The 19,325-nt window shown below is 44.0% G+C and overlaps 2 protein-coding genes across 2 annotated transcripts in view; both read right to left on the reverse strand.

Annotated features, from left to right (window-relative positions):
• The window catches only part of TMEM132B (transmembrane protein 132B), a 190,795-nt gene extending 185,072 nt beyond the window's left edge, over positions 1-5,723 (reverse strand). The window contains exon 1 of the mRNA XM_021412778.1: positions 5,540-5,723. The gene's annotated coding sequence lies outside the window, so the exon portion shown is untranslated. The remainder of the gene's footprint in view (positions 1-5,539) is intronic.
• The window catches only part of AACS (acetoacetyl-CoA synthetase), a 40,452-nt gene continuing 28,073 nt past the window's right edge, over positions 6,947-19,325 (reverse strand). The window contains exons 11-18 of the mRNA XM_021412677.1: positions 16,064-16,128; positions 15,764-15,886; positions 14,339-14,452; positions 13,703-13,828; positions 12,043-12,112; positions 11,345-11,403; positions 9,925-10,127; positions 6,947-8,315 (exon numbers count right to left, since the gene is read on the reverse strand). Of these exons, the coding sequence (XP_021268352.1) occupies positions 8,178-8,315; positions 9,925-10,127; positions 11,345-11,403; positions 12,043-12,112; positions 13,703-13,828; positions 14,339-14,452; positions 15,764-15,886; positions 16,064-16,128 (898 nt within the window). The 3' untranslated portion in view covers positions 6,947-8,177. The remainder of the gene's footprint in view (positions 8,316-9,924; positions 10,128-11,344; positions 11,404-12,042; positions 12,113-13,702; positions 13,829-14,338; positions 14,453-15,763; positions 15,887-16,063; positions 16,129-19,325) is intronic.

A 19,325-nucleotide genomic window follows, 5' to 3' on the forward strand; every position in this document is an offset into this window, starting at 1 on the left:
CGCCGTCACTGCGCGGGGCCGCCGGGCCGGGAGGGGCGGGGAGCGGCCGCGGGGCGCGAAGGGGTGTGCCGAGCTGAGGGCCGGGAGACGGGAGAAGCGTTCTGCAAAGAGTCTTGCAAAAGGGAGCGCGAAGAGCTGCGCCAGGAGGGTTGCAAACAGCCCCGCGAAGCGGTGCGCGCGGGAGTTTGCAAAGCAGCGCGCGCAGCAGTTTGCAAAGAGCCGCGCAAGAACGGGCTGCGAGAGGACGCGCCGTTTGCAGAGCCGTGCCAAGGGGCGCGCGAGGCGTTTTGCAAAGAGCTGCGCAAAGGGATTGGCGAAGGGGCGTGCAAAGGAACGCAGACAGGAGTCAGCAAAGGGCGGGCAGCTGGAGCGGAGGGGTACGGGCACAGCAGGGCACAGCCCCGGACCTCTGCCCTTGAATCCCAAACTGCTGGGACCCACGGGGCGGTGACAGCCAGCACAGCCCTCTGCGAGTCGTGGCAATCAATCCAGCAGGAGGGAATAACTAAAAGAAAGCAGCCCCCTGGGCTCCTCCCCTGCTTTGCAAACGGGTCCCCGAGTTTGGTTTTCCCCTCCCTGCACAAGCAAGCTTTTACATCGCACTGCTGGCCTCTGGTTTGCCTCCAGCGCCGCTCCTATGAATGCGGTGCCAAATTTCAGCCTCATATTTTACCGCTGCGCCCGAACTGAGCGATCTCATCCAGGAGCGAGGCCTCTTCACCATTCAGATTATAAAGCATCCTTTGATTATCCCTTCTTTATTTGCCCTAATAGCTGGCCATAAAACCCACTTTGAAGGAAATACTTGCCTACAGAAGAATCAGTTGTGTGCCACAAAGACACTCTTATTTGCATAATTACGAGTAGCCTGATTTTATCTCTTAGCTTTGCCAAAACAAAGAGGAGCGATCTCGCACCGCCTTTCAGATGCATCAATTTCTGATGCCCTTGAAGCAACCAGAACACGCAGCCCTTAACTCGGGTGAGTCCGGGCTCGCGGGGCTCACGCACGGTTTGAGCTGTGAGGTCTCCCTGCTCTCTGCCTGTGCTCCCCAGTGGCAAAGATGCACAGATGCTCAGCGAGGGGCTCTGTGCTTTTCTGCCTCCACAGCAGGTGGAGCAGATAGGGGGTTTAATCATCACCCCGATCAGATCCAGCTGTTCTTTTTTTTTTACAGGGCTCCATCGTTATTAAGAATTAGCTTTGCATCGGGAGCATGCCCTGCCGTCACCTGTACTGCTCGGTGCCAGCAGGTGGGTGGGGAGGGCACGAGCAGAGCCCCAAGGGAAGGCCGAGATGTGTTCCAGGCCAGGCCAGCACCAATACAGAGAAGGGATCTTCTCAGCACAAGCACCAGGCAGGCAGCCCTTAGCACCCCGATCCTCAGAAATTCAGGTCTGCCTCTCTAATGAAAAGGAGAGACTCCTGCCACCAGGAGCACTGCAAAAATTAATGGAGATTACGGCGGTAACTACTTGAATCGAATGCAAACCCATGTGTCGCACGGCCCTTTTGCAATTTTAGCAGCTTGTTACAGCCCTGTTTACAGCTGTCCCTGCCTGATCTGAGCCCAGCAGGAATGAAGCTAATAGAAAGCGAGCAAAGTGAATTAGGAGCAGAGACGATCTGAGCGCAGCGTGTCCCGCTGCGGCCGCGCTGGGCGATTTGTCTTTCGGACAGCACAAAGCGCTCTCCCCTCCCCTCCTGTGTGCAAACTCCCCCGGCTGAAACGCTGAGTTGGCACTGCAGGGATGCCACAGCCCCCGGTCCTGCAGGGAAGGGCCCACGGCTTCGAGCACAGCCCCACTTCCACGGGAGCTCTGCAGGGGGAGAGTTTGTCCCCAGCCGCTCCTCCTTCCTTCCATGGGAGCTGCAGGGAGAGCTCAGCGCACGGCCCCGCGGGGTTGCTGCTTGGGCATGCCTGCAAGGAGTCTCAGCGCAGCATTTGTTGGGAGGCAGAGGAGATAAGGAGAGCTCAGGGCAGAGGCATCGCCCCTCGCAGCTCAGCCGCACGTTCTGCTTGGCAGGACAGGGGCTCCCAGGCACAAAACTATTGATTTTCGCCTCTACTTTAACAAATGGGTGGGGAAATTTCCACTCCTTGGAGCAGGAGATGCTCTGAATATTTACGTTATTGTTCACCAATGGAAAAAAAAAAAAAGTGCCATAAATGCACATATTTGGTGACCCAATTTGAGTGGCTCATTACAATCAGATCAAGCTAATTGCCAGCCTTGTATTTCATTTGGCAACTTGTTAAGCTAATTGAACAAAATAAAACTAATGAACAATTATAATGAAGTTTATAATTAGACCATTGGAAAAACTCAGTGTGAGAATGTTTAAGGCGTAATGAATGTTCGGGAGGCACGGGGGAGCGGGAGGGGTTGGGCAGCAATGCCAAGCACTCCTTCCCAGGACTGGAAATCGTGGTGTGTCACTGCTCCCAAATCATGCCAGCACAACCTAATATTCATGACGTTCATGCCCTTCACGTATGCGGCATGGCATTTAGCAACACTAAACTCAGGGCTGAGCCTATTAGCGAAGCAGCTGAGAGCCAGGTGTTGTGCTGAGCTCCTCACACTGCCATGCATGTCTCAGCCCCGTTAGGACAGGGCTGTTGTGCTGGAGGAGCACACCGCATCCCGACAAACTGATGCGTTGCTCCAATGCAGAACTGCATTGCCAGTTCAGGAGCCAGGGAGACAAACCGGGAGTAACAGAAAAAGCAATGCTCCCCAAGTGATTAAAGCCTTTTTTTTTTAAATATATACATAATAGAGTTATTTTTCTCCTGCTCATTTCCTACACAGATTTGAATAAACCCATTCCAGCTTCCTTGTGCCCCGGTAGCTGAAGCCAAGAGAATTAAATACCACGGTGAGAGCCAGCCACCTTCCCGAGTTCCAATTTACGGGGTCAAGCAGGCACCCATCAAAACACAATGGAATTGTCACATCCCACTCCGCACAGTTAGAAAAGTTATTTTGCTCCAGTTTGTACAGGAATGTAATTATTTCATATGTAAATCAGCAGGGACTGAGGGGTTTGCATCGGGGAATGAAGAGCTCCTGCCTTCCCCGTGGGGGCCTGTGTGCCCCCAGGAGCAGGAGCCCGTTTGCAGCACGTGTCTGCAATGCCACGCGTGCACACACCGGGCAGGAAACAAATTTCACTGGGGAGGTCAGGCTGGGGAGTGGGAGATGGGAGAGTGATCGCAGAGAAATCCAATGGGGCGGCACTGGGCACAGCTGGAACAGCGATCCCAGCACTCAGCAGCTGGTCCCCGTGCTGCTCTGAGCTTCTCTTCCCTCAGTTCCCTGTCCCGCCATAGCAGCACAGCTCAGCAAAAAGGAATCAACCCTGAAGCGAAGTGTGAAATAGGCCCCGCGATGCCGGGTAACCGGGGCCATTTACAGCCTTTGCATCAAAGAACAAACCCTGTATGAGAACATCTCTTCATGCTTTACACTCCTGCATTAATTCATGAAGTGTCATGTACCTAGCATATTTCATTATACATAAGAACCAGGACAATTAAAACCCTTGGCTGAGTACAGCAGCAGCAGTACGAGGCCTCCACAGCCAGGCCCACACAGCCAGGCCCGCCCCGCAGCCCCATGGAAGCACAGAGCTGTACCTGCCTCAGCTCAGCTTGCATCCTGCACGTTCCCTCAGCTGCCACAGACCCCAGTCTCCCGTAGGCAGGTTCATTTCAGTTCAGCATTACTTCTTCGTAGCTAATGGCAGCTGAAGAGGCATCACCCCGCTCAACCCCACAGTCTGGTGGGACTGTTGCCCTGCACCAACCGATTCTGCCTTTAAATCGCTACAGAAGAGGGAACAGCACTGAAAAAGGGACCTTCGGTGAGCAGATTCCTTAGCAGTGTGAACCTCTGCGTGTCCTTCAATATGCTATCATAAACTAATTAACAATCCAGGAGAATGCTTTTTTTCTAAGGGACCTCATCATTTCGGCCGGAACCTCAGGCTGAACGCTGATAATCCTCTTGAACTTTGCAAAGCACTCATCAAAAGCGTTAGGATGAGAATTCTTTAAGGTCTCATAATTATGAAGTACAAGGCCCAATTAAGTCTTTGCTAACGCGCTAGAGAACAACAGCGGTTCAACAATGGCACGCTGAGGATTTCCCCCACCCCCGCACTGCTCTGTCCCCAAACTGTCCAGCTGCCAGGGATTCCTCCGGCCTGCAGAACCATGAGGGGAATTGCACGGACAGCTGAGGCACGAGTACTCGGGGCATCCTATTGTGCTGCTGCTGAAGTTGTTTGAGACACCCTCGGACTCGCTAATAGCATTTCAGGAGCTGTTTCCCACTCCTTCGCACACCAGATTCATTCCTGCTCTGCCCGCTAGCTCCTCATTGGAGCCTAAAAGTGCCCTAATTCCCCTCAAGGAGCACGTGCTCTCAGCAGCTTGGCCGTGCTGCACCAAGGTTGTGCTTTGCAGCACACAGTTGCATTTCTGCTACAACGCACAGGACAGCATTTCACTTCTTTCTGGTGTCCCTACAAACCCCAAGCCCTACAGTTCCATCTCAGGATGAAGCTGTTACACTCCGCTAATGCATTTTAATATTACCTTAATGCTCATTTGCCCGTGTGACTGACTGCTCTGCCTTGCAAACAATATCCTTCTCACTATGCATGCACTGAATGAAAGACACTAGCAGCCCCAGGGAAGGTGGACTCCATCAGGCAGTTACCTGTGTTTTTGAAATCACTGAATTTGTAATTCACGTAACCAATTTCTCTTGCACATAACAATAAATGTTATCAGCTCAATCCTGTTTGTGCAGTTGTGTGCTTGCTCATTTTCTTTGGAACCACTGCTAACCAGGGAGATTAACTGAAATCATAAGGCAGCGAGAGGGAAAGCACCCGCACCGAAAGGAGCTGACAAAAGCACATTTCTACGAGGGGAATGATAAAACCCCGTGAGTCAAGGACATGTGGATAGGACCATACAGTTCTATGGAGGTGCTCTCAAATTTGCAGAGGGCTGCCTGAGAGAAGCCCCCAGCCGTGGTGCTGCTGCTCTGAAGTTCCCTCAGTTGAACACTTCTGTCAGAGGCTTACAGCAGTCCGCAGAGCGAGCTCTCTGCGTGCCACAAGCATCTGCATTTCCCAAGCAAAACACTGCAAACCCTGGATGAGGGATAGGCAGCACACATCACCAGGTGGAACTGGTTGCACACCAACAGACCAAAAGCAGCAGATCTTTGGACAGAAGACCTGAGCTTGCAAAAATCCTCTTGAAATTGCATTTTCCCCCTATTTCCCTATGTTTGATCGCTATTTCTTTATGCCCAGGCTCTGGCAAGAACACAGCTAGTTTATAGCTGTAGATGGGGAGCAGGAAAGCTACGTTCTCTGCTCCTCATTGCCAGCTGGTGAGCTGCCCCCACCTTCCCAGACATTTTGAACTACCCCCATCTGGACAGAGTACAGCTGTGTTCAGAGCTGTGCTACACTGCCCAAAGAAATAGGTTGCTTGCATTTCTCTTTGCTTACCTTTAGCACATGTTGGTTGTTTGGAGGACAGGAGCGGAGACAGGAGGAGGAGGCCTCAGGAAGCCCGGACAACAGCCAGCTCTGCCTGCACCTCCCTCCAGCAGCACCTCACCCCCTCCTTCTCCCTTCATCTCCATCAGCTGTGTCCCCAGCACTTCTGAAGCTCAGGTCCTTGAAACCAGGTGAGGCATTCAGAGGTCATTGTCTGCAGAGCACACAATTTGCATCACCTGTCAAGGCCTTACTGCTACCAGCTCACATCCAGCACACAGACCAATATATAGACTTTTTTTTTGCCTGTTAATATAGTCTGGGAACAGCCTTGTACAGTCTGACATTTGCAGGAGATCAAATTATATCTGTTAAAACTTTCTATAATTTTTCCAGTAGGATATAGGATTAAAAAAACAGCCTTTAGGCATTGTATATGTTTTTAACATATCTGTGCTTCTAAACTATCTTTAATTAATGAAATATCCCCAAATTACTTATTAATAAGGGTCTGTGGGCTTTGTAAACTGCAGACATTTTGCATGAATTAAAGAACAATATAATGAAGTTTTAATGAATACAAAGTCACAGTTAATGTAAAATTTATATATAGCATGCCAGAGGGGAAGGAATTTAAAAATACTTTTAATCATAGGTTATTGGCAGCTGGATAGCTCATTTTTATACTTTCCTAACGGGTGCTTGGTATTTATGTTCTAGCATTTATCACGCCGGCATCTATACTGTCCAACTTGGTACAGTTCAAAAAGTCAAATGGAAACCAACTCATTTAAAGACTCGTGTGCTAATGAGGCATTTCTGAGCCCTGCAGTGGGCGTGGAGCTGGTGCCCACAATGACTGTGTTCTGCTGATAGTCACAGAGGGGCATTTTCACCCTCAGTGAGTGAACAGCCACACTCGCATCTCACTCTGCAGCAGCATTCAGCTTACCAGAGCTAGCTGAGATCTGTCACTGGGGGGAGGAAACTACAATTAACATCTACTATCTGCAGCAAAACATCAGCACCACCAGCTCCTTGATTCTGCCCAAAGCAACAGAGCGTGTCCCTTCCACACAGATGTACCCATTAGCAACATTAACGTATTGCAGCCTGCATCTCCTTCCTGTACTGCCACCAGGCACATGTGCAGCACGTTTTCTTCTCCTGTTTACCTGTGGCCTTCTAACGAGCCAGCCGTGCATACATAGCCAGCACCAACGCTCACTCGTCTTGGGCTCTGCACTAGAAACAAATAGGATAAAACTTTCAGAGAACAAAACTTTTGCTGTGGGGATAGACTTGGCCCAAACCCATTGACATCAACAACAGAAATTAAGCTACAAATGGTTCCATGACAACCAATCTAAAGAAAATTAAGACAATAGCTGAGTGAAAGCGTAAACAAATATATTATATATATATATATAAAGAATCAATTTATTTTAATTAACTCTATTACTGTTGAATGCATTCAACACAATTGTAAGGACATCCATTATTTTAATGCATTAAATACTTCACCCACAAAATTCAAATAGTGCAGGAGATGCTGACTGCCAGAGGTTCAGTACAACTGCTGCTATTGTATTTTCCTTGTGGGGAAAAAAACCCCCAGTGTTTTAGTGCTTCCATTTTACTGTTTTAGTATGCTCACTACAGTACTTTTCCCTTTATAAACTGGAAGGATACAGAGCTAGAAAACATTTCAGTCTTTCACTTTCACGGTGACATTTAGTAAAAAAAAGTTACAAAACCATCAGCTTTTAATAAATGAACACACTGGAATCCTTCAGCTAATGTAACAGTGGATTGTTGCCAAAACAGAACTTCAAAACAAGGAGGCAAACGCTGCCTTCAACTACAGTGATGTTAAACTCAGAGTAATTACAGTAAATTCCACAGACAGAGCGCAGAGTTACACTGGGAATATGGCAGTGATTGCTCCCCCACCTTCAGAATCCCTGGAAGTCTATGAACAAAGAGCTTGAAACACGAGGAGGGTTCCACCATAAAACGGAGCAGCAGTTACCTTCAGGAGTACCATCAGCTATTTCAGGACTGGAATTACTCTGAGTCAAGTCAAATAGGTTGAGTGCATTATGATTTGGCTTTATAGAAACATTTAAATGCACAGTACACAATAGGATGCTTCTGTGTTTCATAGACAAGTAGTTACAACTGCTGCACCTTCCTTGCAGGTGGCTCTAAAACGCATAAATTGAACAATAAAAATGCTAAAAATCCAGTTGTTTTTTTTTTTTTTAAACGTGAACATTTTATGAAAGAAATATTCTATTATCAGCTGTAACATCTGCTATTGGTGCTCCCATGTGATGGGCTACTGATGGGAATCTAACCAGAAACGACGCGTTCGTCATATATATAAAAATCAAAACAGGCAGGTTCCTCCTTCCAGGCTGGGAAGAACTCCAGGACGTATGGCATATTCAAGCAATAAAAGGGAGCTAAGCTTTACCCAAGCCTTTCATAATGCACTTTACGAGATATTTTTTTTTTTCTTTTAAAAGAACCACTGGTATTAAATAGAGCTTTTTCTTTACATAAAGTATTGGTATATACAAAACAAACACAGAACAAAGACAGATGCAAAAAAAAAAAAAAAAAATCCCATGAACACGTGGCTTCAGAAATTCTGAAGCTCAGGAATATTTTGGTAGAGGTCCAAAGTCTCTGGGTTTGAGAAAGCTCCCCGCTGCTCTACTTCTTTCCCTGCAATTATTTGCTTCACGGCCACTTCCACTTTCTTCCCATTTATCGTATACTGAAAAACAAAACCAGCAATGACAGAATTACACTTTTCATGCAGTAGCTCCATGGAAAGGTGGATACGAATGCCCACCACCCATCTAAGAACCCAGTCAGAGTGTAACTTCACACCTTCCCTTTTCTGCTAAGTTTGATCAGAATATCTATCAGGTCAGGACAGGACTATGAAGATTTGCACAAAGAGCCCACAGTGTTTCTGAACACCTGGAGATCTCATGAAAAACAATGCTTTGTATTACTGAAGCAATGAGCACTGCAGCACAGCTGTACTGCTTGTACCAGTAGGCAGTGGCAGTATCAAGTCAGGACTGGACATTTTATGATGGGGATAAAAAACATTTCTGTAAGTAGCAGAAAATAGAAAGAGGTTTCCTTTCCAAGCAAAACCTTCAAAGAAAGACAGGAGACAGCTTTGATCGTTTTACCACTGGAATATTTACCTGAAATGTAATTAAAATTCACTCCATTTTAAATTCAGTCAAAGTGTGAACTAATTAACGATCTAAGCAGGCTTTCCTGAGGGACAGACCATCATAAACACTTCACTGCCATCAACTTTGTGCTGCACATCCAAGTGATTTATGCAGTTTACAAGCTCAACACTTCATGCAGAAGCTAAACGTCAGCCTGGAAAATCTAACCTTCACCATTTATCAGTGCAGGGGCTTTTACACTCATGCTAAGACAATATTTTAAAGCTAATACTATTGGAGAAGAGTGGCTTGATGCAGAAATAACCCAACAGATCAGATCCAGATCATTGTGTGTTATGAAGGCCTATGCCCTGGACTATTTCCACATAGAAACCTCATTGGCAGTAAATGAGGTATCAGAACACGAAAGGATTGGTCTGAGGCCTCAAACCTGTGAGCACATGGCCTTAAGACAAGCACAGCCTGCATCCCCATCCTGCAATAAGCTGTCCATAGAGCTGCTGAGGAGGCTCTAGTATCAGAGAGGACTAGAAAAGAGATAGGCTTCCCAAATAAGAGTTCATTCAGCAAGGAGAAGTAGGGTAGAGTACTACAGCTCACAGCTCCAGAAGACTGAGCATGCAGTACCTTTAGCTATACATTTTTCTCCTCTCCCTTTCATAAGCAGAAAGATTTTTAGTTATTGCTCCAGGGAAGAGAGTGGTAGAGCTACATTTAAATGGCCAAACAGATGTACACGTGAAACAGTTTACAGAATGATTTTATAAATTTGCTCGCTGCTCTCAGCTTTCATAAGGACGTTATTTGAAACAGGAAAACAGAAACAAACCGAGCTTATGGGTAGCGTGAAAAGCTTAAGTTAAATTACCTTCCTAATATTTTCCTTTAAAAGACTTTAAGTATACATTACTGAGAAAATGCAGCACATATATTTATAAACTGAGAAAGGGCATTTTTAGGTATTGTTAAAAAAACAAAAACACGCTTAGCTGAAAGGGAGATGAAATGATGTTGCTAGGCAACACAGACAAACTATTTATAAAGCTCGAATACACTTTTGAGATGCTAAAATTTCCATGCATGTGGGCTTGAAGAGCAATGACAACTGCTCCTTAATTACTATTCAAGGTGACAAAGAAAAAAAAGGAGGCAGCATTTTTCATGACATACCGGAATGCCTTTGGTTTCTAGAATGAGGCTTGGAACATGCCTGGCAGACAGCGCTATACGGATTGCATCTCGGATCCTTTTCACCAGGCCCTCGCTGAACGCATGGTTTGAAGCCATCTTCAAGAAGAGTATCACCCTTTCCTCCCCATCTTTGTTGTACTGAGGGACACAGAGGCTGTCGGAAACCTCCTCAAAGGCTTCAACTGAAAATAGAAGAAGGGTCATTTTTTAGCATGTGCGTTTGTTTTATTCTGGACGCACGATTTCTGTAATTGCAAAAGAAGGTATTATTTCCTGAGAGGTACAAAGGGAAAGCAGAGCTCCTGGCTAGGTTATTCTGTGAGCCTTGCCCCCAGGAGCTTTGAGATTCTGACTCCTGCTCAGGTGAAGTTTTAAAGGCCTCTTGGATGTAGGTGCAGGACAAGAAAAATGCTACAATTTCTGGAGCTGATAATGGTTTTTATGCAAAACTTCTGTCTTTGGTTTTTCTCCCAATCTCCAGTTACTGCTTAGACAGAAATCTAGCGTATCTGACCACAGAAGAACAAGGTGTGGCAACAGGTGCCCGAGGGAAGATCAGCACCTTCGCATGCAGCTACGCCGCTTTTCTGAGATATGAAGCAGTTTGTATCTTGACAGTCTCGTGGAGGCTGTACTAGATTCAATTTCTGAGGATTCGAACCGGCCCCTGCTAGAACTGCTATTTATATTACAGAACCCTATTCCCTATTCCGGGGAGGCAGAGCCAGATGTCAGTCGTACCAGGAAAAGCCTTCCAACACGAAGAGCCTGTTACCCAGTTAAAGTATAGCAGTGCTGAAATGGAGCATGACCCAGGGCAGCTGCCACGAACACCCACACAGCTCTTCCACAGCTAAGGGAAGCTGATCCTCCAAACCTCACACGGCACTGGGAAGACACCGTTTCCAGCAGAACACCATTTAAATTGAACAGGCTTCAGCAGTGCAATCCAGCCTCCCCATCCCTTTCCAATTTTGGCTTCACCTGCAATCCTTCTGTTCACTCAGTTATTGTAACATAAGCTCAAGTACGTATTAGGAACGATGCGATAAAACAAAATAGTGTCAAGAGCTTGTCTAAGGGAGAAAGAAAGAATAGCATCAGAAGTACTCTTTAAAGTTGATTGAAATACCTGTAAGATCTTGTTATATGAAAGCAACATCTTACAGAGAACGTCTCAACAAGTCATCTCCAGTGCTCCAGATACTTTAGGAAGGCAACCAATTTCAAGTCTACAGGACAGACTTTTATTGTTCACGTTAATATGCTCTGTACCATTTTCCATTTGAAAAAGAGCAAGTTTTATCACTCAGTCTTTTCAGACACCTGTATAACGCTTGTAATTCAGATTTATGGCAACCAGGTTGTAGTTAAAGGATGTGAAAAGTTTATTTCATACCTATGTTATAGATCTCAGAACTTCCGAATCTTACTCCATTTGGATTTAACGTACCATCACTGAAAGTCACACACAAAACAAAGAGGCATTAAAATGTAATTACAGCTTGATCAAAAGAAAAAAAAGCGATGCAATTAACCAAGTTTCTCTACATTTCATGCAGTGAATACTCAGCCACATAAGAAACAATGTTAAAAGAACTCAATTCTGTGAAAAAGGCCTTTTGCTCATTACAACAAAAATATACAGAGAAATCCAGCATTATTCATTCCCTTTTCCTCCCTCTTTACAGTAGCCCAAACGAGGGCTGTTTTTTTTTTTCCTCTTTTTAGCTTAGAGGTACACACTGACACTAACAACAAAACAGAGAAAAACTTTTCTAGTACTTCATTGCACTGCAATTGCACACCATTACTCCCCAGTCTCTTATTGATGGAACTCGTGCTTCACACACAGCAGCCTCACACCTTATGCCTGCTCAGTAGGTCTGCTTGTGACAGTGCCAGACAGCTTCAATACCCTCACTCGCCTTTATTTTGAACACTAACATGCAAATGAAAGCATAAAGTTTAGCCCCATTTGCGATCTTCAATTTTTCCATGATCTCTAACAACTCAATAGCTGCTTTTCTGTAATAAAGCTAAGTGTGCAGATACTAAGGCCTGCTTATGAAGGACACTTTCACCAAAATACTGTACCTGCGCCCGAGCATGACAATTCCTCCTGTCTTGGGATTAATTTTGCAATAATCACCATGGGCCCAAACACCTGTGAGAGAACAACAAAGTTTTTAGCAGCTGATTTCTCATTCTTCCACTTACAAAATACATTTGTGCAATAACTCATGCATCTTCTACTGCGCAGCAAGAATCCTACCGCATTAGATGTACCTGAAGAGCCACCCCCAGCAAATGCAGCAGTACTTCAGTGCAATGTGGATTGTTTGCACAGTTATCACAATGAGCTGGCACACACAAAAGCAGCTCACACGTGATCAAACCCTAGGTTGTTTTAGGATTGCTTGTTTGGAGGCTATGTAGCATCCTCTAGAAAATTGACAAAATTCTGCTCTGAATGCTGCATTTTTAGGAAACAAAGAATCTTTCATAAAGGTAACAGTACTCCCATTGGTCTTTCTTGACCCACTTCTTTCACAATGTACAATCCTGTGCAAGGAGCTCTCTGGGTTTGCACAATAGGTCTCAGCAGTTCACTAAGGAGCTCCTTATGTGCTTAATACTCTCGATAAAGTCTAACTAGATTTGACTCTTCAGAGCTGGAATAATTCTTGTATTATTTTTAAGATTGAGACCACTACAGCAGGTGGCCACAAGCAGAAATACAAGCCAGTTCTATTAACTTTTTTCTAAAGAAAAACAAACCTCTATTACACACGTGCATGTGCACGTAACACTATTTGCCATCACTGTGTTACAACCGTAAGCCTATTCACAAGGAAAACCTGGAAAGGAGTTTCACACAGAACCTCTGAACCATGGTTATTTCAGCCCAACAGCTCTCCCTGTTTTTCTGCTTACTATTGTCACACTCACATGCTGACAAACTTCCACATTCCGTCTATCTTCCTATATGATCATCTCCTGCTGCACATCCTGACTTTTCTTGTGGTTCTATTCTGTATTACTGCAATTTATAGAAAGCCTTCCATCTCCAGAAAGAAAGGGCTCGAGGTCTTGCTCCTATAAGCCCCTGTCCAGTGGGCAGCAGTGAGTACAGCATCACCACTCCGCATAAGCAAAAGCTGGATGAGCAGAGTTCTCACAATGATTAGGATGAAAGCCTCTGGCTCTCAGCATCATTTCCTCTTACTCTTAGCAGCACTGAAAGCCTGTATGAATGCAGAATACGCACATCTGAGGCAGCACATACCTAAGCCTCATGCAAACGAAGCAGCAGGCTAGCACTTATCCCTTAGGATCCACTCCTGCTAGGCAGGAGCAGCCTGGCAGAGGTGCTGTAGAACTCATTAATGGAGGATTGCTCCCTGACCTACTGAGCACTTTCACTTCACACTCATGCCAAGCAGTTTATGTCTGCATTGCAGATTACCAAGCTGTTGTAGCCGTACATCTGCCTAATGAGAGCAGGAGCAAAATAGGATTGGAGCTTTTCAGGCATTCTTATTAAGGTGATTTGGATCCATATTTAAAACAAAACACCAGAAAATATGGAGTGAAAATCACCAGATACGCCTTGGAGTTCTCATCCTCACAGTCTAGTTTAGGAGCTGCACCTGCCTATCACCGGGCAAGTACAAACCTCTACCTTCCCAACAGCAGCAATGCAGTCTTTACTCTTGGTCAGCTAGAGCAATAGCCAACCCCCTTCATCACATACCTGGGAATTTTGAAAAATAAGCCTTCCTGTATTTGCTTCCATTCTCATCATTCCAGAAGTGCGTAGGCTGACAGGGAATGGGCTTAATACAAACCAGCTCTCCACTTTCACCCCAAACTGGTTTTCCTGTTTACAAAGAAAGAATTATTTTCTGCATTTCCCCTCTGTAAAGAACAGAGTAGCAAAGCAAAAAGCATCTACGCTTGTTGTTCACATGCGAGATGTTGATGCAGGTATGAGGCAAGGCATGACTGATGATCTTACAGTTTATTTAATTCATGAACTCATCCCTACCTTAACCTCCGTAACTTCAGGACAGTTACACCACAGGGTGAAGACAGACTGGCATCCACAGCAACATAGCTAATTAGCACACACACCAGAGGCTAGAATATGGCTCAATGTGCTTTTTCAAGGTAATGGAAAAGGAGTTTGTTTGTTTTTCACACATTTATTTTCACTGGAGTGCTCCACACTCCGGATCAGACAGATCCAGAATAAGGTTTTGTGGAACACGTTTCCATAGTGAAGTCACTATTTACAGCTGACTGTTAGCCATCCCATAACTGACACACTTAAGGTCGTAACTGCTCTATTTCATAAGTGCAATAACATCATTTAACACAGAATAGCTACCTTCATCATTCCATGCTTCCACAGCCATCCCGAGATTTCTGGCCTGAATTTCTCCTTTGTAAACCGGAATTGTAACGTTCTGACCCATGAAACATGAAATTATATCTGTCCCACCTAAAACAGAAGAAGTCCATAAGAACTCTAGAACAACAGACTGCTGCATTTGTCAAATGTTTCTAATCCACATTATGCAGCATAGAACAACAGTCGCTATTATCACTGTCACATGATTTCTCATAAAAGAGGAATCTTCTTTTGCTTCAAGTGTGCATCTCTTTGTACATGTACCTCCTTCACGCAGAACTATTCCTCAAGGCGTAACTTTTCTTCCAGTAGTTCCATAGCAGTAGTTTCTTTCTACTGCATTTAAAAAAAATCCATTTATGTAAGAATGAGAAAATAATCAGGCCCTAGTTCACTGACTCTGATATTCAAGATCACTTGGAAATGCTTTCTTGTTTGTTTTAATTAGCTTAAACTAACTGTTCCACTCAATACATAGCTTCTATTTCTCCTTCTCATTGGCACACTTGTTTAGAGAGAGGAGCCAACCATACTCTGAAGATGAACAGTTCTCTCAATAAGAATGGGTATTGAGAAAGTACACACTCAACTGGAATACTTACAGGACTTTGAAGAAGTAGAATTCTAAGACAAGACCAATACTGTTAACTTTAGTTATAAAAACAGTCTCCCACATTTGAGACCATCAATGTCTGTAGTAGCAAGTCTAAAATTCAGCACTACTCTTACTAAGAGCAGAGTTAGAAGTGACTTCAGAAGCAGAATAGTCAGACTATAACATCAAACTAAACGAAGCTTAAAAGCCCTGGGAAAACTCAGCCTTCATTACAAAGCAGCATGAGGAGTTGTGAGGGGCCTTATATATACAGAAGTTGCCTCAGCCAGCACTCCTCACAACAAACTACACAGTACGTGGGCTTGATATTTCTCTAATTATATAATTTACAATAATCTGTCTGCAGTGCCAATTATGTGGCACAAAAGAATTGAAACAGGAACATGGAAAAACCTCCCAAAGAGCCATTTCCTGCTGAAGTCAGCTATTTTCAGAGCATTATGTGCTGTAGGTTAATAGACTCTTTTCTTGATCTCACCCTGCTACCCTTAAGGACAGCGAGTCAAAATAAATGATCCTGCTTCAAAAAAGAATGAAGCTAAAACCCAGAACATCCACCACATCAGAAACATTCAATCTAAAAGCTTTTGTGTTTGAGCTTCATTATGGCATAATGAATTACTCATAAAATGTCTGCACAAGAGAGACAATCAATTCTAGTTTAACTGTACCCAAGCCCGAATGCTCCAATGTCTAGGTTTCCTAAATGTATAGGAGCAAACAAGCAAAAAGGAAATACGAAGGCAATGAACAGAATTAAGATGCACATAGCACAGAAGCATCACCTGAAATGGATCCCAGGAGGACACTGCTTTTTATGTGCTTGTAGACGTACTCATAGCTTTGAGATTTGAGAGGCGATCCTGTAGACAATATAGTATGGAGCGTTTGGAGATTGTGTGTTTCACCTTTAAAGGAGAAAAATCAACAAAGTTAAGGTTGAATCTTCACAAGGGTTTGTGACCATCTATCACTACAAGCCAGAAAAATTACGTAAAATATTTGTTTGTGACAAGGGCTGGAACCTGAGTGGAAAGGCAGGGCAGAGGGTAAAAGAAAAGATGCAATCGCTTTCGGAAGCTTACATGGTTTTAAGTTTTTCTCTTCTAGCACAGCAAGCCACTTTGCACCCGTTCCAAGGATGGTAATCCTAGAGGGAGAAAAAGGTTAAACGTTTTACATATTTAAACACACTAAGATTCCGAAGGTTGGCAATCCCCATTGCAGTAAGCAGAGGCTGAAGGCACTCTGTGCATTGATCAGTCAAGCAATGAAGTCTCCTAAAGCTTTTTAAGTGCACGGCCCGTTCCTTTGAGCCATCAAAATAAGTCAGATCACACGTCATTTCTGTAGCTTTGAAAGTTGTAATTCTATCTTTAAATATTAAGCAAAGCTTTCCCACCTTCTGGAAAATGTTCACTTTCATTTACAGGCATTTTTAACTGCCGAACACTCCAAAGACATCACAAAATGTTATAACATTTACTCCATTAATTGGGCATAATTGCCACTGAGCTGTTTAACACAGATCTGCTGCCTCGTATCAAAACGTTGCCGTTTTGGGGCACAGTGTAACAAAGAATACTTCACTCCGAAGACAGCAGTCAGCGATTTGCACTGTAGATACACGTTCAGTTTCCACTGATGAAAGTCTGAGCTGCAGACGTCTAACTGAATGTGAAATTTGGCCTAGCTAATTTAATAAATGAATTCTGTCACTGCAGTAAGTACATGCAGAGAGAGTATTCAGTATCTGGCTGTATGTATCCTTACGAGGGGAGAAGATTCAGTGAGAATTCCTATTTCAGCAGCTTCTGCCTTCTCATTAAAATACAGTAATTCTCCATTACAACAGCCAGCGCACGCATTAAAGTTGAGACATCACACTTAGCATCTTTAGAACTGAGCAGACCATTCCAGCTCCCAGTTGCACATCACTGGTCTTTATGACAACGCAATCAGACCCAGAGCAATTACATTATATAGGACATTCACAGCAACACTGAAGGCACTATGTTAAATATTTCAATTAATGTAATAAATAAAATACAGCTTTGAGAACGTTGTCCATTTCACGTACTGGACAAACTAGAAACATGACACTCCTCATACATGTACCCAGCGCAGTGGTGTAGAGAACGACTTGTGCATTAGGAAAAGAAGTGCTAAACTGAGCAGACAGCAGTAACCTCAGTTCAGAACCAATGCACCCATCCTGCAAGATCTGAAAGAGTTCTGGGATCTGTTCCCCACGAATGCACCAGGGATGTCATCTTTTGTGTTGAATGCAATAACTGCAACTCTGCCTTTCTGATTGAAAGAGACCTCTCAAGACATCCCTATCTTAAGCCCTCTCTTCTGTTCCACGCATCATTATTCCACCGGTCTCTAACTAAGCGTGCAAGAGTCCCTCTCTCTAATGTATTAAGCACCCAGCTGAACGTTGTGGGGAAGGGGAAAGAGAAAAAGGAGATCTACCCAGGGCTGATGCAGGAAATGCAGCCCAGAAATACCATCTCCCAGCTGTTAAATACTTTCTAGAAAACCCACAAAAACTGCAAAGCGCAGTGCTTTAAATATCCTTCCCAACCTTCAGAAAAGTAATTACTGAATTTACAAAAACTGAACTACTTTCTGCAATCAATGAAAACTAACACTTAACTCTGCTAGTTTAAGAAATCACCAGGCTGAAATAGAATCTTTGTTTACTCCTTTAACATACAAGTTCTGGAGGTACCATTAATCTCAACAGGAGCCAAGAGAAAATTTAGATGATTGCATGAAATTATGTGTGTTGCTCAGAAAGTAATGCCTCCTGTTCATTTCCATGGAAGTTACCACAGATACAAACAGCACAACAACACTACTCAACAGAGCAAACTCTCAGCCACAAAACACTGCTTTTCAACATAGTTACCACCATTAGCTGCTGCCATCTGTCACACTGCAACAAAATGCAGCAGAATATTGATGGGAAGGTTCAACCTCTACTGCCATACCACCACCATCTGCCTCTGACACGGTGAGCCAACATCATAAAACAGAAGGTATTACTTTGAGAGCAGCTCTTGTAACTTTTGGTACTCTAATCAAGTAAAGAAAAAGAAGGAGAAAAGAGTTTTCCAATGCAACTTGAAACAAAGGCTCTACCCCTTCCAGCTCCATCAGGGGAAGTGTTAGCTCGATGGTTTTGCTGACCTTCAGGAAGCCTTACTCCCTGCTAATTCATTTTATGTTACAGCAATAAACTCACTCAAGAATATGAGTAGAGACAAACTAGGATAAGGAATATGGGCTGAACGCACAGAGCTTGGGCAACACATCCATCAGTATAACCAAGTCAAAACTAGATCCTATTTTCACTCCAAAGGCAAGATGCAAGGTAGAACAGCACTTGAGATAATCACACCATTTCAGAAATGGAAAGAGAGCTATCCCTCTATCATCAGGGCTGCCTTTCTTCACCATTTGGGTGGATGACAATGAGTTGAGAGGCTGCCACCCTTGGGCAGGAAGGGAGAAACTGCTCCTTCACTTACCATGTAGCCCAGTCACACCAACTATTTTTACTCTAGTGTAATATCTTACTTTCCTTCCATGCTTCAAGTTACTGCTTATTTTATAGATAGAATACAGAATGCTTCTCTCTGTATTTTTAAAGTCTTTGACACTTCCTCTCCAGCACATACAGAGACTAAGCTGCTATTATTTCCTTCCAAATGCTACAAAACTGATGGGCAATTATTAAATACAGTTCACTTAAATAGATCTTTCACTGATGTCCACAGAATTAATTCTTGCCGAGCAGCACGTGACAGCATTTTTATAGCATCATCAAGATAACCCAAGGAGAGCATGGTACATCTTCAGAGAAGCAAGGAAGTCTTAACATGTTGAAGCTTTTTTTTTTTTTTTTAATATGTAACACATGACTGAGTTGGGAACAGACTGCATTATGAAGTACCACACAGATGGCCACCGCTTTTAGTACCAGATTACAAAAGTGAGACATGCAGACACATTTGAGATATCTTCACTTGCTTTTTGGCATGTAGAAACAATGCTTAAAAATAAGCCATCTTATTTCTTGAGTCTACATTTCTGCCTGTTCTAATGTTTTTTTTAGGGGGTTGGTGGGGAGGGATGGAAAGTGGTGTTTGTTTTTTTTTTCCAAATGGAAGCATCCTAACAAGACATAAACTTTCAGTTATAATAGCCAGAGACTAAATGACAGCCTTTAAATATTACATGGCACAAAAGACAGAGCGAAGTTTAAATTAATAATCAAGAGTCAGAAAGTCAGTCTTTTCGCATCCACTTTCTGCAACAAATTAATTTTAATTACCA

This window comes from Numida meleagris, chromosome 14 (assembly GCF_002078875.1).
Source record: "Numida meleagris isolate 19003 breed g44 Domestic line chromosome 14, NumMel1.0, whole genome shotgun sequence".
Taxonomy (NCBI): domain Eukaryota; kingdom Metazoa; phylum Chordata; class Aves; order Galliformes; family Numididae; genus Numida; species Numida meleagris.